This window comes from Nannospalax galili, unplaced genomic scaffold, assembly GCF_000622305.1.
Source record: "Nannospalax galili isolate Female #2095 unplaced genomic scaffold, S.galili_v1.0 scaffold886, whole genome shotgun sequence".
In the NCBI taxonomy this organism is placed as follows: Eukaryota; Metazoa; Chordata; class Mammalia; order Rodentia; family Spalacidae; genus Nannospalax; species Nannospalax galili.
The window spans coordinates 2709508-2734241 of record NW_008355971.1 but is presented as its reverse complement, the minus strand read 5'-3'; the positions used below and the strand labels follow the sequence as shown (position 1 = coordinate 2734241).

The 24734-nt window shown below is 40.7% G+C and overlaps 1 protein-coding gene and 1 non-coding gene across 3 annotated transcripts in view; both read right to left on the bottom strand.

Annotated features, from left to right (window-relative positions):
* Positions 1 to 24734, bottom strand: part of LOC103750752 (zinc finger protein 546) — a 39966-nt gene that overhangs the window by 1271 nt on the left and 13961 nt on the right. The window contains exons 3-7 of one of the 2 annotated variants that reach the window (XM_017803423.2): positions 20465 to 20591; positions 19183 to 19308; positions 15327 to 15422; positions 6972 to 8555; positions 2243 to 3187 (exon numbers count right to left, since the gene is read on the bottom strand). In XM_017803423.2, the coding sequence (XP_017658912.1) occupies positions 3075 to 3187; positions 6972 to 8555; positions 15327 to 15422; positions 19183 to 19308; positions 20465 to 20591 (2046 nt within the window). In that variant the 3' untranslated portion in view covers positions 2243 to 3074. Of the gene's footprint in view, positions 1 to 2242; positions 3188 to 6971; positions 8556 to 15326; positions 15423 to 19182; positions 19309 to 20464; positions 20592 to 24734 lie in introns of those variants that run through there. The other variant, XM_017803424.2, reaches the window with a different exon arrangement.
* Positions 6135 to 6241, bottom strand: LOC115067796. Its single transcript, XR_003847163.1, has one exon. It is a non-coding gene; the product is annotated as a U6 spliceosomal RNA (small nuclear RNA).

Here is a 24734-nt window from a genome sequence, read left to right as displayed (position 1 = left end):
AGAGAGAGAGAGAGAGAGAGAGAGAGAGAGAGAGAGAGAGATTTCCCTGGGATTAACCACACCAATGGGAAGTATTTTGGCAATTCTAGATCCCTTTCTTTAAAATGGCTTAATATTTGGGAAATCTGGGTGAAAGTTATTAAAAATTTTCTAAATTTTCTGCAAGTTTAAAAGGCTCATTTTGTCAGCAGTAGCAGGGAGATACAGCCCCAGCAGTTTGAGGAGTTCCCTTCCTCCTTCAGGACATCCACTCAGATAAAGCTGGATCCTCATCTAAACCATCAAACACTTTCAGGATGAGCCCGAGTGAAGGAAAATCAATGAGTTTATTAAGATAAAGGGAGAGAGTACACTTGAGTGGAGAGGGGCTCTTAGGGATACGCTTAAGGGGGTACTTAGGTGTCTACCATATATATATATCATGGCTCAAAGGACATAATTTACAACAAAGCTGAAAAATGAAGCAAAATTTAAGTTGAAAATTAAAGCTGGGCGTGGTGGCGCACGCCTGTAGTCCCAGCACTGTGGAGGCAGAGGCAGGCGGATCTCTGTGAGTTCAAGACCAGCCTGGTCTCCATAGTGAGTTCCAGAGCAGCTGGGGCTACAGGGAGACCCTGTCTCAAAAAGACCAAAAAAAAAAAAACTTTCCATAAAATCACAGAAGAAAATTTCCCAATCTAGGAAGAGAAGCCCATACAGGGGCATATAGAACACCAGACAGACAGAACCAGAAAAGAAACACTCCATGTTATGTTGTAGTTAAAACTAAATATACAGAAGAAGGGTTTCTATCTGGTTTTTCTGTCAGTGTAATGGTGAATTTGTTAAAAGTGTTTGGAAGCATTCCTTCCCTTTCTGTCTTATATAGTAATTTGAGAAGCATTGGATTTTGTTCTTTAAAGGTCTGATAGAATTCTGCCATGAATCCATGTATATTTAGGCTTTTGTTTCACACACACACACACACACACACACACACACACACACACACACATCTAATGGAAATGTCTACCTTGCCAGCTACAGCATTACTAGCATAGAGAAATTTTCTCCTGTGTGCTCCCCTCCTTTCCTTTGTACTATCAACTTTTTCCATCTTTGTGTCCATCTTTACACACTGTAGACTCAACAATACATTTTCATAATTATTTTGATGCCATTGTCAGCCAAACAGCACAGCTACATGATAGAAAGCAGAAGTTCCCCAAGACAGATGTCTCGTCCCAGCCCCACTGTTAAGTTAGCCACATCCCTCTCTTGGACCGGATGGAGTGTCACAGCTGTAGAAAAGCCACAACCCATCCTCCTGCCAGGATGTTTCTCTGTTGTCCTTGCTCCACTGTGTTCAGCAGCCAAGCAGATGGCTCCAGGGAAGAAGGAACCATGTTTCCCAAGGACACCATAGCTGACTCCTCAGCTGTGTGTGTTCTTTATTTCCCAATCCTACATAACCTATAATTCCCTTCTTCCTTTGCACCTTGCGTTCTCAAGGGAAGGTTGTTGCCACCTTGCTCGATCAACACCACTCAGTCTGCTGAAAGGTCTGGCTCTGGTCATTTATCTAAACTTTATTCTTTCTCTGCTCTTCTAAACCTAACACGCTATATTGCATTTTCACTTACGCAAGTAATAACCCTAATCAGTGTTAATAATGTGTGTGGATTCAAGATACTCTTTGGGATTACTTTTTTTACTCTAAAAATTTTCAGTCTTCCAGCACTTGGGAGGCAGAGGCAGGTGGACCTCTGTGAATTCGAGACCAGCCTGGTCTACATAGTGAGTTCCAGGCCAGTTGGGGCTACAGGGAGACCCTGTCTCAAAAAGACCAAAAAAAATTTTTTTTTGTCTTTATTTGGATTGTCTTATTTCACCTGTATTTTGAGTTTTTTTTTTTTCTGAGTATATAGTTCTTGCTGGCGAGTTTATCTTATTTTTGCATGTGGTGTGTTCACATGTGTGTGGGGTACATATGTATATGTGTTGATGTGTCTGTAGAGTCCAAAGGTTGATATCAGCTATCTCCCTCTGTTGCTCTCCACCGTATATATTAAGGCAAGGTTTCTTACTTGAGTCAGAGCTCACTGACCTGGCTAGTCGAGGTAGTCAGCTTGCTCCATGGATCCCTGGTCTCTGCCTCCTGAGATGGAATTCAGGATGGCCTTTATGCCTGCTTGTTTTTTTTATGTGGGTGCTGGGGACCCAAAGTCTAGTCCTCATGCTTGAAGACTCATCTACTGTCTCGTTTTTTTTTTTTTTTCTCTTCAATACTTTTAATATCACCCCTCTATTTTCTGGTCTGCTGTTTCTGATAGGAAGCCAAAAATTCTCTTCTTTTAAAGTGTGTGTATAGCTGCACATGTGGGTATATAGGCACATGATGGCCTCCCTGTGTTTAATAAGGTCTGGGAAGATTTGGTCATTACTACTGAGTAATAATTTTGGTGCTGTGGATGGAATCACACCCTCACACATGCAAAGCAGGTGCTTTACTACCAAGTAGCACATACTTGATGATGTCTTGTAACTCACTGAAGCTCTGCTCATTTTTTTCCTTCTTCCTTCCTTTTAATTCTCCCATTCCTTGTTATAAGTCTGTTTTCAAGTTCACAAATTCTTTTTCCAGATCACATATGCTGAGTCTTTCATTTCATTTTACTTTTCAACTCTAGCACATTCATCTGGCTTCTTAAGATTTTTTTTTTAATTCTGAATGTTTGATTTTCATGTATGTATTTATACAACATGCATTTCTGGCACCCATGTAAGTCAGAATAGAGCATCAGGGCATCAGATCCCCTGGAACTGGAGTTACAGACAGTTGTGTGCTGGGGACTGAACCTGGGTCCTTTGGAAGGACAGTAAGGTTCTTTTTAAATTTTGGGTCTTTTTGAGACAGAGTTCCAGTTCAGCTGGCCTTGAACTCAGAGATTTACCTGCCTCTGCTTCCAAGTGCTGGGACGAAAGGTGCGCCACCACACCCAGTCTGCAAGAACAGTAAGGTTCTTAAACCATTACTCCAGTTTGCTATCCCAAGAATTTTGACTTCCCAGCTGTCACTCCTCCAATCAGCATAGCTAATTGATTAAGGATAGGATTTCCTTAAGTTCATGAAGCCTAGTAAGATTCCCCCATTTTGTTGAAGGAATGTAGGTTGGGAGTGTGTACAATGTCCATACAGTTTTCCAGGCTGCAAGAGACAAAGAAACCTGATGATTACTATATAAACAAAACTTATTAAAACATTTACTTTACACATGATCACCAACTTGAGTAGGCACCAACATCTGTGTCTGCTCTACTTGGAACCAAATGAGAAGTGCTGAAGGTAAGGGTTAGGAGCATCTGAAGGCTTACACATTCACACACCTGATGCTTGCTGATTACTATTAATTGGGATCTTATAGGGTCAAGTGTTAGTTTCCTACATGGTTACTTGGTATCTTTATAGTGGCTGGACTTCAAGGGTTAAGCATTCTGTGTGAGTCAGGTAGAAGCTATATTACTTTTTGTGGATGTCTTAGAATCATATAGTGAGTGAACAAGAGACATGGCTCAGTGCTAAAGTTCTTATTGTTCAAGTATGAGGACATGAGTTTGAATCCACAGAACTCATGCAAAGCCAAGGTATGGGAGTGCATGTCTGTAATTTCAGTGCTATGGTGAGTCAGGAGGCTGACACAGAATTTCCAGGGGACTAGCTAGTCCCACATATGCACTGGCAAAACAAAAGGCTCTGTTTCTGTTTCAACCAAAGTGAAAGGGGAGTACCAACACCTGAGGCTGTCTTTTGACAGTCATAAGCATATGCCTGCATACACACACAAGCATGAACATATATATACACACATACATACAAAAAGAAATCAGTGTCACCCTTGCCACAAACACAGGCTTGCCCACCCAGACTCAAAAGGAAAGACCATACATGGACTCTGCTTTTCGATAGGAAGGAACAATATTACATTGTAAGAAAAAATAAATATGGACTGAATATTACAAATTATGGAATTATTAATCCCAGATATGAATTTATATAATTAAGTAGAGAATATAGCTTTTATTGTTAGGAGTGGTGAAGTGTCATGAGATCTACAGTTTCTACTTAAGTATGGGAAAAAACAAGTACTACATAGACGCAAACTAAATATAAAAATGTTAGCAATTGCTGAACCTAGAGACATACTAGGGCTCAAGGTATTAGTTTTTTAAGTAGTAAGGAGTCTTTTAATAATTTATAGTTTATTAAGAAGTGTAAGCATACCTACTTTTCTTTGTTATAAGAAGAAAAACCATTATAGCTTTCCCTGACTCTTCAAAAGATTTATTCTTATAATCTTCATACATGAAATCTAGTTTGTTTTTTGTTTCTTTTTTGTCTTTTGAGACAGGGTCTTCCTGTAGCCCCAGTTAGACTGGAACTCTGATGTAGACCAGGCTGGCCTCCAACTCACAAAGATCCACCTGCCTCTTCCTCCCAAGTGCTGGGATTAAAGGTGTGCACCACCATGCTCAGCTGGCTTCTTTAAAAAAAATAATTTATGGGCTACAGATGACTCATTGGTTAAGAACACTGGCTGTTCTTGCAGAGGACCTGGGTTCAATTCCCAGCACCCACATGGTGGCTAACGACTGTCTGTAGCTCCAGTTCCAGGGGATACAGCACCCTCTTTTGGCCTCCACAAGCATTGCACAACATGGGTGCACTTAAATGCATGCAGGCAATACACTCATACACATAAAAGTTTTTTATTTTTTGAGTGTTTTGCTTGCATATAAGTGTATCCATGTAGTGCAATGCTAATGGAGGCCAGAAGAGGGTGTTGGATCCCCTGGAACTGGAGTTAAGGATGGTTGTTAGTGGCCATGTGGATGCTAGGAATTGAACCTGGGTCCTCTGGAAGATCAGTGCTCTTACTGCTGAGTCATCTCTCCAGTTCCCAGGCCTAAAGATTTCTTTCTCACATTCATTTTCAGAGATGAGTTCAGAGATTATGTGTCGCTTAGTTTTGTCAACCTGATGCAACTTAGAATTACTGGGAAGGTTTCAGTTGAGGAATTCCCTAGATCAGGTTGGCATATGGGCATGTCTGTGGGGGATTGTCTTGATTGCTAACTGATGTAGGAAGACTCAGCCCATCGTGGGAAGCACCATCCAAGCAGGGGCTCCTGAATTATCTAGGACAGGAGTAAGATGAGAGAAAGCAAGCAGCATCTATGTGTTAACTTCTCTTTGCTCTGGACTGTGGATGTGATGTGACTGGCTGCTTAGGGTCCTGCCTTGACTTCCCTCAGTAATAGACTAAACCCTTTTCTCCTCTAAGTTGTTATTGGTCAGGATGTTTTATCACAGCAACAGGGAAAGGTTAAAACAGATTAGATACAAAATTTTATTTTTAATTTTTACTTGATTTATCCATAAACATGCAAATTTAAGTAAGGAATGAAAGGTAATGGTTGGTATTCTCACATGAGTTTACTAATAGTATCACTAATGATAAAAAAAATAGTAATATCAGGCCAGGTACTGTATGCCAAATGCTCTTCTAAAGGTCTGTCTTAACTTTTTGTCCTCACCAAAAAACACTGTCAGGTAGTACTATTAGTGCCATTTTATAACCAGGCACGGAGGGGAGAAGTGTTTTGACAAATATGAGACAGAGTAGGAATGCACTGTGACTATTTTTCCCATACTTATTTTTTAAAATAACTTTTGTTTAATGTATGAGTGCACTGCATGCATGTGTGTAAGTGCACATGTGTCGTTCAATGCCTGAAGAGGCCAGAAAAGGGCGCTGGAATCCCAAGGAGCTGAAGTTGAAGATAGTTGTTAGCCACCATGTGGATGCTGGGAATTGAACCTGGATTCTCTGAAGAGCAGTCAGTGACCTTAACAACCGAGCCGTCTCTCCAGCCCCCATCCCCCACTTAGGAACTGAATAATTTTCTTTTACAGTCCTATACAGTGTGGGTCATGTACTGATATTGGGGCCAATAAATTGTTTGCTTTTCACCTGCAATGAGTTAAAGCATGGACATTGAAAACAAAAATTTAGAAACTTTTATAGCAATTCAACAGAACTAATTTCTAATTATTGAAGTAGAAAAGGTTCTTTTATATTGCATGGTTGTTTTTTTGTAATATGGAATACATCACAAATTTGTGTGTCATCCTTGCGCATGGGCCATGCTAATCTTCCCTGTATCATTCCAATTTTAGTATATGTGCTGCCAATGTGGGCACGCATGTGTATTTTCTTACCACTTTTTCTGGTAATAAGTTATTCCATTTTACAGAAGTATTTCTAAACAATAATTTGTGGAGGAATAGGTCCTTGGAGGCTTGAGATGTGTTACACTAGTATCAGTCTGCTAAAGTTTAACCATGATGGAGTGATACTGTAACTTTTATACTCTTTAATAAATGAAACCACTTGTGTAAATTTGTGTGAATAAAATGTCATAGCTACACGGTAACATGTAAAAAAATTCTTAATATTATGGATTATCTGTTGTTGTAAAAGGAATTTTCTAAAGACTAATGCATCATTGTTACATTATGCATAGTATTTCCTCACTAATATGATTTCTCTGGTGTAAAGCTGATCACTATGAATAAAGGCCTTCCCACACTCTTTACACTTACAAGGTTTCTTACCACTATGAATTCTCTGATGCTGAGTAAGTTCTAAATTAATACTAAAGGCCTCCCCACATTCTTTACATTTATAGGGTTTCTCACCAGTATGAATGGTGTAATGTCAAGTTCTGCATGGAGACAAAAGGTATTCCCGCATTCTTTACACCCATAAGGTTTCTCACCAGTACGAAGTCTAAAATGTTGAGTAAGATGATATCTACAACTAAAAGACCACATTCGTTACGCATGTAGGGTTTCTCACCAGTATGGGTTCTAAGATGATAGTGATGACCAAAAGTCTTACCACAATCCTTACATTCATAGGGCTTCTCACCTGTATGAATTCTGTGATGTTGAGTAAGATGGCTGCTGCGAATGAAGGCTTTCCCACATTCCTTACACTTGTAAGGTTTTTCACCAGTATGAATTCTATGATGTTGAAAAAGTTCTGTTTGAAAGCAAAAGGTCTTCCCACATTCTTTACATTCATAGGGTTTTTCATCAGTATGGATTTTATAATGTTGAGTAAGATTATAATGACGACTAAAAATCTTGCCACATTTGTCACATTCATAGCTTTTCTCATTATTGTGAATTCGCTGGTGTGAAATAAGTTGATTGCTATGAATAAAAGCCTTTCCACATTCCTTACATTTATAGGGTTTCTCACAAGTATGAATTCTGAGATGACGGGTAAGTTCTGCTTGAAGACGAAAGGCTTTCCCACACTCATTACATACATAGGGTTTCTCTCCAGTATGAATTCTGTAGTGTTGCGTAAGATGATAGCGATTATTGAAAGTTTTTCCACATTCCTTACATTCATGGGGAACTTCGCCAGTATGAGTTCTCAGGTGTAAAGTAAGTTGATAGCCACAAATAAAAGCCTTCCCACATTCTTTACATTTATAAGGCTTCTCACCAGTATGAGTTCTATGATGCCTAGTAAGTTCTGTTTGAAGACGAAAGGCTTTTCCACATTCTTTACATTCATACGGTTTCTCACCAGTATGAATTCTATGATGTCGAGTGCGTTCTGCATGAAAACTAAATGACTTACCACATTCTTTACATTTATAGGGTTTCTCACCAGTATGAATTTTATGATGTTGAACAAGGTATGAACTATGACTAAAGGCCTTGCCACATTCAGTACATTTATATGGTTTTATGCCTGTATGAATTTTTTGGTGTTGACTAATATGTCGTTGCACCCTAAAGGTCTTTCCACAAATCTTACATTCATAAGGTCTCTCACCAGTATGAATTCTTCGATGTTCAGTAAGTTGGTAAGTAAGTCTAAAGGTCTTCCCACATTCTTTACATTCGTAGGGTCTTTCCCCAGCATGGATCGTTTGGTGCACTCTAAGGTCTCTAAAACGACTAAAGACCTTCCCACATTCCTTACACTCATAGGGTTTCACACCAGAATGTATTTTCTGATGTTCAGTAAGGTGATAGTGAAGTCTAAAGGCTTTCCCACAGTCTTTACATTCATAGGGCCGCTGTCCAGCATGGATTGTCTGATGTACTCTAAGGTCTCCCACTCGACAAAAGGCCTTTCCACATTCCGTACATTTATAAGGTCTCTCACCAGTATGAATTCTCAGATGTTGAATAAGGTATGACTGTTGTTTAAAAGCCCTTTGACATTCTTTACATTTATATAATTTTTCTTTAATATGAATTTCCTGATGTAGAGGAAGAGATACTTGGTCTTGGATTATCATTTGATTAAAGGATTCCATCTGATGTCCCTCTTGTCTCTCAAATTCATGTTCATTCTGCAAACCATTTCTGAAAATGTCCTCACTGGTAGATGCTTTTCTTTTTTCTACTGGCTGCAAATAAGATAAATACATTTCACCAACATCCTTTTCTGGAAATAATGTCTTGGTAACATGCTTATATTCCAAATCTGTAAAAGAAAGACAGAAAAAATACTGTATTTTCTGTGTTGATAGTGGGATGACAGGTTGCTTTTTCTTATGGTAGAAGTAAAATTTCAATAAAAATAACATAGTTTGTAAGTAAATGGTTTGGAGCAGAAATCAGCAACTTTTCTATAGGGACAGGTAGTAAAGATTTTAGGCTTTATGTGGCACATGGACTTTGTCACAATTACTCAGCTCTACTATAATAGTACAGAGGCAGCCATATACAATGTAACTGGTTGAGTGTGCCTGTGACATAACATTTCACTTACAGGCACTGCAATTTGAATTTCAAAGATCTATATGGCTGGTAGGTATGGTGATCCACGCCTGCACTCTCAGTACTCAAAGGCTGTGGTGGGTAGACTGCCATTAGTTGAAGTCCAACTTGAGCTACATAGTCAGATCTTAGCTTGCATGGGCTACAGAGCAAGATCTTGTCTTGAGGTGTGCTATTGTGGGAGAACTCTGAAAATCAACAGGAGGAAAATGGAAACCTGTAAAATCTAAGACCTAAGACAACCACATGGTAAGAAAAACAAAGTATCAAGACACACACTGTCCTGACTTCATGCTAGCGAAGGCAGAGTCTCCTCTCCATATGGGATTAAGGTAAGAGGCCTAGCAAGCTTGTTTAGTGAACACATTGACAATCTTAGTGATTGCAATTTTCACCATCCTAACAGGTTTTCTGTCTAAATAGAGTTTTAAAACCCTGAAGTCTGCATAGTTTCCTAGCTTTGGAATTCACATCCTCTTCTAGTGAATCTCAGGGTGCTATATCCAGGAGCCATTTTGAGAAAGGACCAATTGCTTGTATTTGGACTTCTCTGGGGTTAGGACAAACCCCATCTCTGTAACCTATAGACATCCCACTGCACTGGCTTAGTGGGTAGTCACCTCATGAACCAGACTCAGAAGACTGACTCTGACAGAAACCAGCTAAAAGTGCTGTACTGGGAGTGCTTGCGGGGAGGAGGTACTGCAAGATTGACAAGATGAAGGCCACCTTCTTTAAGAATGAGGGGATTAGGGAGTCTGCTCTCCAAACTAGGAGTAGAAATCCTAGGGGTTAATAAATGGAAGCAGTTCACCATGCATTTCCACCAACCCTTTCCCCAGCACAGTATATGGGCACCTGTCACTAAAAGGCAGGAAAAGAACTCTAGTTTCACTGTTCGTGTTCCAAAAGGGCCGCTGAGGCAGTTGTGAACAATGCCCCAGCACTGGCTGTCATCCCATTCCTAGTCACACACAACCCCAAAAAGTCCAGAGAGAAACTCTGCTACCTGTGCTCTGCTTCATCTTGCTCTCATCTCAGCTGAGAAGAATTTTACCTAGTTCCATCTGTGACCCACTCCTACTTAGTCCTTGATGCACTCAGAGCACTACAGCTAAAAGAATTGGGAGAACAGCTCCCAGTCACTGCCCATCCCCAGGCATGCATGAGTGGGTATGTGGGAGGTCTGAGTCCTGCTCCTGGGAAGGCCTGCTCTGAGTAGCATCAGAGAAGAACACTACAACTCTTGCTGCCATTGCACCATACACAGGTCTCATCATCCTTCACCTTGTCTAATTACACACTGCTGGTAAGACCAGGTATGAGTGCCATAGATTGGGTATTGTGGATCTTGTTCTGCCTCTCCCCATGAAGGCCTGGATCCACAGCAGTGTCTGGTCAAAGGACATGTGCTTCAGGCTTATCATTACTACTAGTGCAGCTACTGCCAGAGACCCTTCAAGTCACAGAATCAAAGTCAACAGTGCCAAGGAAACCTCTGTCATCTGATAAGAGCAACAACTCCCATTGAAGATAGAGCCACATAGGTTACACCACACATTCTCTGAAGTCTATACTGCACCTGCCTAAACTGCTAGAGTAACTCCACTCTTGCATGCAGAGATAGTAGATATCTCTGATTCTGATATGGTACACTATGTTTAAATTCACTAATCATAGCTAGGGAAGCTAGAGAGATTACACCATGATGCCCAGCTGAAATAAAACTCAACATTTTCATAACCAAAGAACACCCCAAGATACATCTTCAGGAGAATGCCACTTACTAAGGAGTCTATCTCATTTTCTTTTTCTGTTGTTATAAAATGCCCTGATAAAAGCAACTTAAGAGAAATTTCTGCTCACAGTTCAAGGGTACAATTCATCATGACAGGAAAGTCAAGACAGAGGAGCTACAAGCAGCTAGTCATTTGGCACCCACAGTCAGCTCCCTTTCTCCACTTACACAGTCCAGGATCCCAGAGAGGGAATGCTGCTACCCCAGGGTCTTCCCATCTCAATGAATGAAATCAAGGTAATCCCTCATAGGCATGCCAAGAGGCCCATCTCCCAGGTGATTCTAGGAGAATTCTGTCACAAAAGCCATTTCATAAAAGTGACATAGATATCGATCAGCTGGATGTACCAATCTCAATATAAGAAATCTGAAAAGTGGGGCTGGAGAGATGGCTCAGCAGTTAAGAACACTGGCTGTTCTTGCAGAAGGCCCAGGTTTGAATCCTAGCAACCACATGGCAGCTAACAACTGTTCGTAACTCCAGTTCCAGGGGATCTAACAACCTTTTCTGTCCTCCATGGGCACTGCAGGACATGGGTGCACTTACCTTCATGCAGGCAATACCTGTATACACATAAACTAAAAATAATAAAATATTAAAAAAAAAGAAATCTGGAAAGTGAGGGTAATATGACATCCCTAAAGACCATGATGCCATGATGCTTTAGGATCAGATTCTGAAGATTTTTTTTTCTTTTCTTTCTCTTTTTTAAAATTTTATTTACTTTTATTTTATGTGTATATGTGCATTGCCTGCATGTAGGTAAGTGCACCTGTGTCGTGCAATGACCATGGAGGTCAGAAGAGGCTGTCAGATCCCTTGGGACTGGAGTTATGGAAAGTTGTTAGCTGCCATGTGGGTGCTGGGACTCAAACCCGGATCTTCTCCAAGAACAACCAGTGTTCTTAATCACTGAGCCATCTCTCCAGCCCCCTAAAAGGATTATTTTTAAAAAGTTCGATGAGACCCAAGAGAGTATAGACAGCTATATTAAGTCAGGAAGGCAATGCAGGAGATGAATGAGAGATTCAACGAAGAGGAGATCTGGGAAATCAGAACTCTCAGGCTGGGGAGACAGCCCAGTTGTTAAAAGTATGAAGATGTGAGATGCTATGTCCAGAACTGACATTAAAGAAAGCTAGGTGTGGTGGTGGACACCTGTAATCCCAGTGATGACATGACTGCAGGTGGATACAGGAGATCCCTGGAGCTTGCAGGCCAGTTAGTGCAATCTACCTGGTGAAGTTTCAGGTCAGTGAGAAATCCTGTCTCAAACAAAAAGTGGAAGGCACCTGACAAATGATACCCAGGGTTGTCCTCTGTCTTCCACATGTATGTGTATACATATGCATGTGTGTTCTTGCACATACATATGTACCTACCCCCACCCCAATAAATCTTGGAAATGAAGACCCTGATAAGCCATGCAAACAATTTAGCTGAAACCCACAGAAAATAGAGTAGATGAAGGAGAAGAAAGAATACTGGAGTTAAGGACAAGTCTTTAAAAATAATCACATTAAGAGAAAAGTGAAGAGATGACTTAGGAAGAATATATGGAAGAAGAAAGCATTCAAGGTCTTTCAGGTGCCATTACAAGATCAAATATCCACATCATCAGCAGATCTGAAGGGAGGAAATAGAGCTTACAAGCATAGAATACTTACTCGATGAAATCATAGGAGAAAATATCCCTAACCTTGGAAGACATGAACATCAGGTTTCTAGAACCCTAAATAGATATGACCAGAACATACCCGAGACCTACCAGAGTCAAACTGTCAAAAGCACAGGACAAGGGTTTCGAATGTATCTTAGTCATTACAGTATTAGCCTAGCATGCATGAAACCCTGAGTTTGAGCTCTAGCACTGCATAAACCAGGCATGGTGGAGCATGTGGGAGGATTAAAAGTTCAAGGTAAATTGGGCTACATGAGACCCTGTCTAAAAAAACCCTCAAACAAAAACATACGGGGCAAAGAATGTGAAAATCTAAAGAGGAGTTGGGGAGATAGCTCGATTGGTAAAGTGCTTGTTATGCAAGCACAAGGACCCTAGTTTGATCTTCAGCATGCACAGAAAAAGCCAGACATGGTGGTGCACACTCATAATCCCAGAGCTGGCAGAGACAGGAGGATCTGGAGGGCTCACTGGCTGGCCAGCCTAGTTAAATCAGCAAGTCTCAGGTCTGAGTGAGAGATCTTGTCTAAACAAAAACAAGGTGAATGGCTCCTGAGGAATGACCCCTGAGATGGACATCTAGACTCTACACACACATGCACACATACCTGTACCCCTTCTATACATGTGCACCCATACACATGCAAACATACATCAGATCTGCACACACACAAATAATTTTTTAAAAACATTCTTATTTATTTTTATGTGTATGATTGTTTTGCCTGTATGTACGTGCAGTACATGCATGCCTGGTTCCCACGGAGGTTAGAAGAGGGCATGGGATGCCCTGGAACTAGAGTTATGGACAGTTGTTAGCCTCCAGGCAGGTGCTGGGAATCGAACCCAAGTCCTCTGCAAGAGTAGAAGGTGCTCTTAACCACTGAGCCATCTCTCCAGTCCCCAAAATAAAAAAACTTAAAAATCTAAAAGATGCAGAAGTGGTGGTGCACACCTTTAAACCCAGCACTCAGGAGGCAGAGGCAGGAGGACCTCTTTGAGTTCAAGACCAGTCTGGTTTACACAGCGAGTTCACCCAGGGCTACATAGTGAGACCCTTTCTCAAAAAAAAAACAAAAAAAAACACAGAAACAAAAAACAAAACAAAACAAAAAAAAACCTCAGAAAAGCAACACGCCACATTTAAAGGAAATGCCTCAAACAGCAGGTTTTTCCGCAGGGTCTTCAGGCCAGGAGGAAAACACCTGCCAATTAAGATTACTATGCCCAGAAAGGCTATCCTTCGGAACTGGAGGAGAAATAAGTACCTTCCAAGATAAACAAACAAAAAACAGCCACAACAACAAAACCTTCGGGAATTCATGACCACCAGATAAGCCTTGTAAGGGATGCTCACAGCAGTCCTTCACCTACAAGTAGAACAATAAAACTGAATTCAAATGGTCTTACTTCTTGAGTTAAAAGATAAAGATTGGCTAACTGGATTAAAAAAGGAAGTCTTGGGGCTGGAGAGATGGCTCAGTGGTTAAGAGCACTGACTGCTCTTGCAGAGGACCCAGGTTCGATTCCTAGCACCCACATGGCAGCTATGAACCATCCTTAACTCCAGTTCCAGGGGAATCTGAAGCCCTCTTCTGATGTCCGCAGTATTGCATGACACGGGTGCACTGACATACATGTAGGCAATACACTCATACACATAAAATAAATAAAATAAAAAGTTAAAAAAAGTAAAAATAATAAAAAAGAAAGTCTCAACAGTATTCTGCCTGTAGGAAACTAATTTCATTAATAAAGGCATACAGAGACTAGTGGGGAATAAAGATGACATGAATCAGAATCTTGTATTGCAGTTTATTCTGCTTCGAATATACTTCATCAAAAGTTACATGGCCTAAAGACCTCAGAGCTCATCATCCCCGGGGCAGGGAATGTAGCTCACTGTAGAATACTTGGTTAGCATGTGTGAAGCAATACATTTGATCCACAGCCACAGCCACACAGCCCCAATATCGTTTCTTCTTATCCTGCTGAATTTTCTTTATAACACACATCTAGACTTGTCTAGGGCATTCAATGTCATCTACAAAGTTCACACTTGAGCACCATGTAACTGAATTACAGAAAAAAATTATAATGGTTTAAGTAAGTGTATGATTTTATATCGGGCCACATTTATAGCTGTTCTTGGCCATACGTAGCTCACAGGCTGCAGGTTAGACACACCTGGTTCCCATTATTTGACCCCAACCTCTCCGTGACAGCAGGACATACATTGGTAGTGCACAGGCTCTTGTATGGTGCCTTGTTTAGGTAAGTAAAAGAGGAAACATTTGTTGGATAAAACAATTTCAGCAATAGAGAAATGAAGATAAAACACATGTAAAAGAGGACCTGGAAATAGTTAAGGTAGCTTCAAAGAGGAAGAAGGAAGCAAACCAGCCTTGAATGGTGTGCTGGATAGCTTTAGTGTCAACTTGACACACCTGGGTTGAGGGAGCCTCAATTGGGGAATTGCCTCTATTGGACTGGCCTGTGGCCATGTCTGAGGGGCATCTTCTTGATGAGTGATGTGGGAGGGCCCAGCCCACTGTGGGTGGTGCCACCCCTGGGCAGGTGGGCCTGTGTTGCATAAGAAAGCAGGCTGAGCAGGGGCCAAGGGAGCAAGCCTGTAAGCAGCGTTCCTCCATGGCCTGTGCTCCAGCTCCTGCCTCCAGGTTCCTGCCCTGAGTTCCTACCTTGGGCTCCCTGATGAACTGCAACCTGGGAGTTGTAAGACAACTCCCCAAGTTGGTACTGGTCAGAGTGTTTTGTCACAGCAATAGAGAACAAACTAAGACAAATGGGAAGGACAAATCAAAGAAATAAGGAGAGGTGTGCTCTTTCAGTAGTGCATGTTGAGAGGATCCTAATGTCTACCATGCCCTTTCTCCACAGACCTTGGAAGGAGCTTTCAGAACACCTCAGGGCTGTGGGTCCTCCCTGACCCAGTGGGTCATCACTAGAACTGGCATGCTGGGTTTGCTTTACTAACCTGTGTACCACTTCTTTCTGTCTTCTCTCATTTCAATCCAGGGCTCCTTTTCTTGTTCCAATAAAATAATCACATCTGGCTTAGGAATGGTGCATCCTGCTCAGAAGAGAAATGACAGTTGTCACAGGAAATAGACAAGACAACTATAACCTCAAGACAACTTAATTTAGACTTGGTTACACTCGTAATAAGCCGTAGGCCGAAACAGTACTTACTCAAAGAAGGAACTAGTTTTCACGTTTAAAATAAGACTTGGAAAAGGTCTGCTCTATCTTTTTCAAAATTTTAAAATAAGATTTACACATGTACCTATGTTTAAGTTTCCACTAAAAATCTACACAATGATTTTTTTTTTGAGACAGAGTTTTGTTAAGTACTCCAGGCTGACCTTAAACTTACAGCAGTCCAAGCCTCTAAGTGCTGGGATAACAGATATGCACCACTATGTCTGGTTCTCAATAATTAAGATATTTTAACACTGTATTGCTTTAAATGCCACATTATTCCAATTCCCAATTTGTTGCATAAAACAACGGGTTTCGCTGGGACATTTTCAGGAATCTGTACCATATGCTGTGATCTTACTCCCCACTGCCCTTCCCCATCCCTCTTCCTGCCTGCTCCCTCCCTGTTACCACATATTCCACTCTGCTAAAGTTCTTTTTCTTTTGTAAATTCCAGATTTTGCATGAGAGAGAACATGGAACATTCTTTCCGGCTTCCAGTTACATCCATTCCTCCACAAATTACACAATTTCATTCTTTACAGCTGAAAAAACTCCATTGAGTACACACACCATATTTTCTTTATCTGTTTATCTGTTGATGGGCATTTAAGCGGATTCCATTACTTGGCTATTTTGAACAGCTGCAACAAATGTATATCTTTTTATGTTGACTTAGATTCATTTGGGTGTGTACTTAGGAGAGTTATGGCTTGGTCATATAAATGGTTTTTAGTTTTTAGTTTTTGATGACTCTTCATATTATTTCCACAGTGGATGCACTAATTTACATCTTCCCATTAGTGCATAAGGATTCCTTCTCCCCAACATCCTTGCCAGTATTTGCTGTTTGGTTTCTTGATGATCATCATTCTGACTAGAGAGAGAATCTCAATGTAATTTTGCTTTGCATTTCCCTGATGACTAAGGAAACGGAACATTTTTCATATATTTACACAGTTTATACTTCTTTGGAAAACTGATCAAATCATTTGCTCATTTATTGATTGGATCATTTGGGTTTTTCTTGTTTCTCACAGTTTCATTCTAGATATTAACCCTGTTAAGGTACATGGCGGGCAAACCTTTTCTTCCATTCTGCAGGTGTCTCTTCAGTCTGGCAGCTGTTTCTTCTGATGAGCTGTTAAATTTTATGCAATTTCAGTTGCTAATTCTTGCTGATACTCCTGAGCTACTGGAGTATTTTTCAAAGTCCCTACCTATGCCTGTTTCTACTTTCTTCACATTTTCTTCTAGTAGTTTCAAAGTTCCAAGTATTAGATTATCGTCTCTGATCCGTTTTAAATTGAATTTTGTTCAGAGTGAGAGGGGTAGAGTTTCTTCAGTCTTCTACATGGAGATACCCAGTTTTTCCAGCACATTTGTTGATGAGGCTGACTTTTCTATAATGTATGTTTTTGGGGGCACTTTTGTAAAAGTCAGATGGTTGTAGCGACATGGGTTTATTTCTGGGTCCTTCATTCTATTCCATTGATCCTGTGCCACTATTACACTGTTTTTGTTACTATGGAGCTATAGAATTTAAAATCAGGTATTATAATACTCCCGGCATTGACCTTTTTGCTTAGGATTGCCTTGGCTATTCTAGGTCTTTTGTGCTTCCATATTAATTTCACAGTATCTTTGTACTTCTATAAAGAATGCCATTAGAATCTTAATGGGGATTGCACTGAATTTACAGATTACTTTCAGTATAGTCATTTTCAAAATATGAATTCTGCTGATCTATGAAGAAATTAATCTTTCTATTTTACTGACTGACCCATCTCCCAGCCTCTGCTGTGATATTATTTCTTTCTATCTACTGATTTTGGGTTTGATTTGTTCTTGTTTATCCAAGGTCACAAGGTATACTGTTGCTTACCTGGGATCTGTGATATTCTAACATAGGCACTGGCTGGCTATAAACTGCCCTCTTAGGACTGCTTTCATTGTATTTCATAGGTTTTGTTATACTGTGTTTCCACCTTTATTCTATTCTGGGATTTTTTTCATTTCCTTCTTGATTTCTTTGCTAATCCATTCATTATAGAATCGTACGTTGTTTAATCTCTATGAGTCTGTGTATGTTCTGTAGCTGTTCTTGCTGTGGAGTTTTAGTTTAATTCTATGTGGTCAAGTAGAATATGGGAAATTATTTCAATTTCTTACATTTGTTGAGACTTGCTTTGTGTACTATGTATGATCTATGCCAGAGAAAGCTCCATGGGCCACTGAGAGGAATGTACACTCCGTAGTGCTTGAAGAGAATGTGAGATGTCTGTTAGGGCCATTTAATCCATGATGTCATTTAATTTAGATGCTCCTCTGTTACTTTTTGTCAGGATGACCTGTCTACTTGTGAGAGTTGGATACTAAAGTCACCCATTACTACTGTATTGGGGGTTAATCCGTGTCTTTATATTTACTAATATTTGTTTTATGGAATTCGGTACACCTACATTTAGTGTGTACATGTTTAAGACTGCAATGTCTTCTTGGTTGGTTTTCCCTTTTGTAGTGATTTGAATGAGCACTGTCTCCTGTAGGCTCAGGTATCTGAACACTTTATCCCTAGTTAGTGGCCCTGTTTGGAGGTTATGGAACCTTTAGGAGGTGGCTCCTTTCTGGAGGTGGAACGCTGCTTTTCCCTACTTTCCATTCTCTCTCTCTACTGTTGAAGATATGATCTCAGCTTTCTGCTGTGGCTGCCTGCTGCCATGCCTCCCCACCACAATGGACTCTCCCTCTGGAACATAAGCCCAAATAAACTCTTGCTTCAATGAGTCCCTTCTGGTCATGGTGTTTTATCACAGCGACAAAAAGTAACTAATATATTTTCTCTCAATCAGTATGAAGTAATCTTATTTATCTCTTCTGATTAGTCTTGAAATCTATTTTGTCAAATATTAGAACAGCAAAATTTACTTATTTTAGTTTCAGAACTTGAAATACCTTTTCCATCCTTACTCTAAGGTTCTATATCTTTGATGGTGAGATGCATTTCTTAGAGGTAACAAATAGACCAATCCTGTTTTTAAAAATCAATCTGCTAAGCTGGGCATGGTTGTGCACACCTTTAATCCCAGCACTCAGGAGGCAGAGGCAGGAGGATCTCTGTTAGTTTGAAGCCACCCTGGTCTACATAGTGAGTTCCAGGCCAGCTGGGGCTACAGGGAGAATCTGTCTCAAAAAGACAAACAAACAAACCAATCTGCAGTCTGTGTTTACTGACTGGGGAATGGAGGCTGTTAGCATTCAGATTTACTGCTGGAAGATGTGTCCTAATTCCTGCTGCTCTGTTGACTTTGTGGTGTTTGGTGCTTTTCTAGTCCTCCTGGGCTTGACTGCATTCTGACGTGGTTTACTCTTTCCTGTAGCCTCATGAATATGTTTATCTTTTTCTTCAGTCTGAAAGTTTCCTTCAAGCATCTTCTGTAGGTCAGGTTTAGTGATCGTAAGTTAATTCACTCTGATTTTATCTAGGAAAGATTGTCTTTCTCTTTCAATTACGACAGAGGGTAGTAGTCTGAGTTGAGAGTTGTCTTTCACAGAGTGAAAGACATCATTCCAAGCTCTTCTGGCTTTTAAATTTTCTGTTAAGAAATCTGTTGTTATTCTAATTCTCCTACCTTTATATATGACTTGGTGATTCTCTCTTGCAGTTTTCAATATGTTTTCTTTGTTCTTTATATTTAGTCTATTTATACACTGTATTATACTTATGGATTTGCATATACTGAACCATCCTTGAATTCCTGGAATGAAACCAAATTGATCATCATATATGATTTTCTTTGAGACTGTATGATTTTTTTTAAATGTGTTGTTGAATTCAGTCTGCAAGTATTTTTCTGAGAACTTTTAGGAGTATGTTCATCATGGAAATTGGTCTATAGTTTTCTTTTTTGTGTATCTGTCCTTATCTACTTTGGGTTATTAACATTGGCTTTATAGAATGAGTTTGGTAGTATTCTTTTCCTTTCTAGTTTATGGAATAATTTGAAGAGCACTGCTCTTCTCCCTTAGAGGGCTGGTAAAATTCAGCAGTGACTCCATCTGGTCCTGTGCTTTTCTTACCGGGGAGACTACTGTTTCCAGTCCTGTACTTTTTTTTTTGTCTTTTTGAGACAGGGTCTCCCTGTAGCCCCAGGTGGCCTGAACTCTCTATGTAGACCAGGCTGGCCTTGAACTCACAGAGGTCCACCTGCCTCTGTTTCCCAAGTGCTGGGATTAAAGGCGTGTAACAGCATGCCCAGCTCCAGTCCTGTACTTTTATTAAATACAAAATGAATGAGTATTGCTACTTCATGGGGCTGTTGTGAAAAAGGATGGTTTGAGGATACACAGTATTTTATTTTTGTTACCATTTTGCTAAGATAAATATACTGTTTCCTAAAGTTCTCCACATATTCCTTCAATAGAAAATGAAAGTTCATAGACTACAGCTTTAAATCACAAAGCAACTGAAAGACAGTATGTCTCTTCTAGAATAGTATGTGTTTTTAATTCAATCTACCACTATTTAATCTACAATATATAAACCAGAACTCTGATTCTAGCCATCTTCTTGGGACAGACATTAACATGGAGCCACTAAGGAATCTGGAGTATGAAATCTGGTTTCTCTGAAAATGTGACACAACTCAGGAATGATCAAGGCAGGTGTTCTACCACTGAGCTCAGAACGATTTAGTAAACAAGCAACACAGGAAGGGTCATAGGGAGGCCAGTGAATGTTACTGATGGATGAGAAAGATAAAGGTATATAACACAGCTACCATTTCCACCCCAACAATGCTAAAACTTTAGAAAGAGGGGCAAAAATTCAGCTACATTCTTAAAACAACAATCTGAAATTTAACAGTGGAGAAAGCTTCCATTCCAGAAAGGTTATTTGAGTATGTATCTTACCCAGTGAGACAAAGTTGCTGTAGTTCTCCAACATCACATCCCTGTACAAATCCCTCTGAATTGGGCCTAGACACTCCCACTCTTCTTGAGAAAAGTCTATGGCCACATCCCTGAATGACAGGGACACCTGAAATGACAAATCCCTGTTTTACAAATAAAATTTAAATGCATTTTCATGATGAAAGTACCTCTGTAAGAAAGAAGTAACACAGCGAGCAAGAAAATGGGTTCAAGCCTATAACATGTATAGAAAAATACGAACACTGGTATTCCTGAAGTACAGTACTTACATGGTTTTATTACATCCATCCACCCATCCTTCCATCCTTCCATCCATCATCCATCCATCCATCCATCATGTGTATGTATGTGTGTACATACCACAGCACATCTGTGGAAATCAGAGGACAACTTATGGAAGTTGATTCTTTCCTTCGGGCATGTGGTTCCCAGGGATCAAACACAGGCTTAACGGAACACCTTTACCTGCTGAGACATCCTGCTGGCCCCTTATATAGTTTTTTGTTTTTGTATTGTTTTGTTTTTTGAGCCAGGGTCTTCCTGTAGGCCTAGCTGGCCTGGAACTCACTATGTAGACCAGGTTGGCCTTGACTCAGAGATTTGCCTGCCTCTGTCTCTTGGGGGCTGGGATTAAAGGCATGCACCACCATGACTGGCTTCCTTATATATATATATTTTTTTTTGTCTTTTTGAGACAGGGTTTCCCTGTAGCTTCTGTTGACCTGGAACTCACTACGTAGACCAGACTGGCCCCGAATTCACAGAGATCCGCCTGCCCCTGCATCCTGAGTGCTGGGATTAAAGGCATGCAACTGATATAAACAAAATGATATACGCCATGAGATAATGTAATTATCCATGGTCAGGGGATGGGAAGAAAACAATCCAACTTCTCAGGTTAATGAAATGGCATAAATAAATATGTTACCTGTACTATTTGCCTGAATTTTAGGTTCTGAAAAAGTACAATTCCATCATTCTAGCTATCTCCCCTATGAGGAATTAAGTATTCTAAAACCTCTATCTTAGGGGGTTGGAGAGATAGCTCAGCAATTAAGAGCACTGGCTGCTCTTGTAGAGGACCTGGGTTGGGTTCCCAGCACCTACATGGTGGCAAACACCTGCTTGTACCTCCAGTTCCAGTGGATGTGATGCCCTCTTCTGACCTCCAAGGGCTATGATACCCTGAGAGAAAAGCCACACAGTTTCAGGTTGAATTAAGAGTTCTTTATTAGCTGGCTATCAAGAGGGGGCTAATGCCCAAAAGAACTCTTGACCCTGAGGGGAGGCAGAGTGGGCTTTATAAAGCCTAAACCACAATTACATCATGCCAGGGGCAGAGTCAAGAACCATAGTTATATCAGATCACCATAGTTACACCAGACCAGGAGCAGCTCAGTTAACAAAGAGGTTTTCTGTTAACAAAAAGTTTCAGTTAGGAAAACAAGTTTCTCAGAATTGCAGAGAAAATGGGCTCCATGAAGATGCAGGTATAGCTGGGTGGGAGAGCCTGTTACCTGGCTAGCTGTAAGTTTCTCAGTATTACAGAAACAATGTGCCCCCTGAAGCTTTAGGTGCAGCCTGCATGGGATGTTCTGGCTGACTGGCTGCAGAGTGCAGTTTGGCTAGGCAAAAACACTGGGTAAAGCAAAAGTCAGCTAGAACAAAATGGAATTAGTTTTGCCATTTCAGGGCACTGTGCACACATGGTGTACTTACATACACACAAACAAAACATTCATACACACAAAATAAATATATTAAAAAATATATTTTCTTAGAAAACAGGAATTGGGACTGGAGAGATGGTTTAATGGCTAAGAGCACTGGCAGTTCTTGTAGAGGACAAGGGTCTGGTTCCCAGCGCCTACATGGCAGCTAACAACTGCCTATAAATCCAGTTCCAGGGGATCTGGTGCCCTCTTCTGATCTTTGTGGACACTACATGCACAGGTGCACTACATACCTGCACACAAAACACTCATATACATACAATAAAAATAAATTAATTTAAAAGCAAAAAAGAAAACAGCCGGGCATGGTTGGCTCATGCCTTTAATCCCAGCATTCAGGAGGCAGAGGCAGGTGGATCTCTGTGAGATGGACGTCTGCCTGGTTTACATAGTGAGTTCCAGGTCAGCTGGGGCTACAGAGAGACCCTGTCTCAAAAGACAAAAATATAAGTAAATAATAAATAAATAAATAAATAAATAAAGGACTTTGTTAGCATTATATGATTTAATAAAAATTCAGGTTATTTTTATATAAGATGTTGCCATAAACAATGTCTTTAGTAAATATATTAACTGACTAATCATACTATTTATTTCTACATTGCTGAATATGGCTTGAATGAGCCACCCAAGGCTTATCTGTTGGAATTTAATCCCCTTTTTGATGTATTAAAAGTGTGGATCTGGACCCAGTGGCATGTGCCTATGGTCCTAGCTACCCAAGAAACTGAGGCAGAAGGATCACTTGAACCCAGGAGTGGATGTCAATCTTGGCAACAGTAAGACCCTGTATCTTTGAAAAGAAAAAAGGAAAGAAAAGGGAAGAAGGTAAAAATTGGACTGAGGCTAGATAAGGCTGTGAGGATAAGAATCCATGTTTGACAGTGATTATATAAGAAAGAGACCAGAGGATATGGATATACATAAATATACCTTGTTTCTTGCCATGTGATTCTCTAACCTGTTTTGGGATTCTGCTATCAAGAAGGCCAACATCAGACATGGCCCTTTTATTTTGGGCCTTCAGAATTGTAAGTCAAGCCTTGTTTCTTTATAAAGTATACTGAGCATCATGCCATGTGCCTTTAATTCCAGTTACTTAGAAAGGTGATACAAGAGAATTACAAGTTCAAGGTCAGGCTCAGCTACATAGCAGGATCCTTTCATGAAAGAATGAAGAGGCTCAGGTATTTCATTATAGTAACAAAAAACTAACACATCTGTCTTCTGGCTAACAGACCTAATCTTGTTATACATGTAAAGGTTTGAGTTGGACAAAATATCAAGTCTTTCTCAATCCTGTGAGCCTGTTTCCACCCCTGTCTGCTCTTCCTCTACTTTTCAGTAACACTAGCTTTATTTATTCCTGAGATAGAGGATACTGATGTAAAATGGTCCGTGGGGACACAGAGTCACAACCCACTCAACCACAATGTCACTGAGGGGAGAAGCACAGCTTTTTCAATCACAGTGTCACTGAGGGGAGCATAGCCCACTCAACCACCATGTCACTGAGGGGAGGAGCACAACCTACTTGACCACAGTGTCACTGAGGGGAGCATAGTCTACTTAACCACAAAGTGACTTTTCGTATTATTCCTCTCTCAGGAACCCTTTGAACAGATTACTGAAATCTCCCAATATGGGCTCCAATCACACTGCAATCCAGACTTGGAAGCCTCTCAATGCACAATGAGATCTTACCACTTTCTGAGAATAACATGGGAGAGTGTTGGAGTCATCTGGGATGGCAACACACTCAACAGTAATTTAGCAGCCTGCAAAACTCAAGTCTGTGGCACTAGAGGGGACTATCTCTGCTTCACAGTATCATCCCTATCATAATGGAGGCTCAAACATTCCCCTGGAAGGACTTCACCTTTCACTGCTCCATAAATGCTCCTGAGACAAGACTGGGCACATAAATGAGTGATGAACAGGTGAGCACAAGTGAGAGGAAAGAAGAGCAAAGCACGCCCTCACCTGGTAAGCATCAACCTTCACGGTGATGAGTGTAACCAGCAGTAGGTTTAGCAACAGGGCTGTCTTAGGAAGGAAGTCTCGAGATAAAAAGAACGATTGTGGACCTGCAGGCCTCTCTCTCCAGGGAGCACTCTACTTCCTTGGGCCTGCACAATCCACCAGCCTCTTTACTTGACGCTGGGGCTGACCTTTCCTCTTCCTGATCCTTTGCATCCAGACCAACCCAGCTCCTCAGTGCAGTCCCCAGGAGCCCTTAGGGCTATTTCCTGCCCCCATCTTCCTTTGCATCTCTGGGTGGGATGGCCACCAGCTGCCCTAGGCTAGCATCTTTCCTGGGCCCGGCTCCCAGGCCAGTCCAACACCCAAATTCCTGAGGCCAAAATTTTTCCTGGAGGGATCCAGACCTTAGGAGAAAGCCTGAGCCTTAGGAGAAAGCATCTGATCCTCATTTGACTTGGGCCTCTGTGGGAACTCCTGAAGACAAAAGCAATCTGGCCACTCCAATATAAAATCAAGAGAGAGAACCAGAAGCT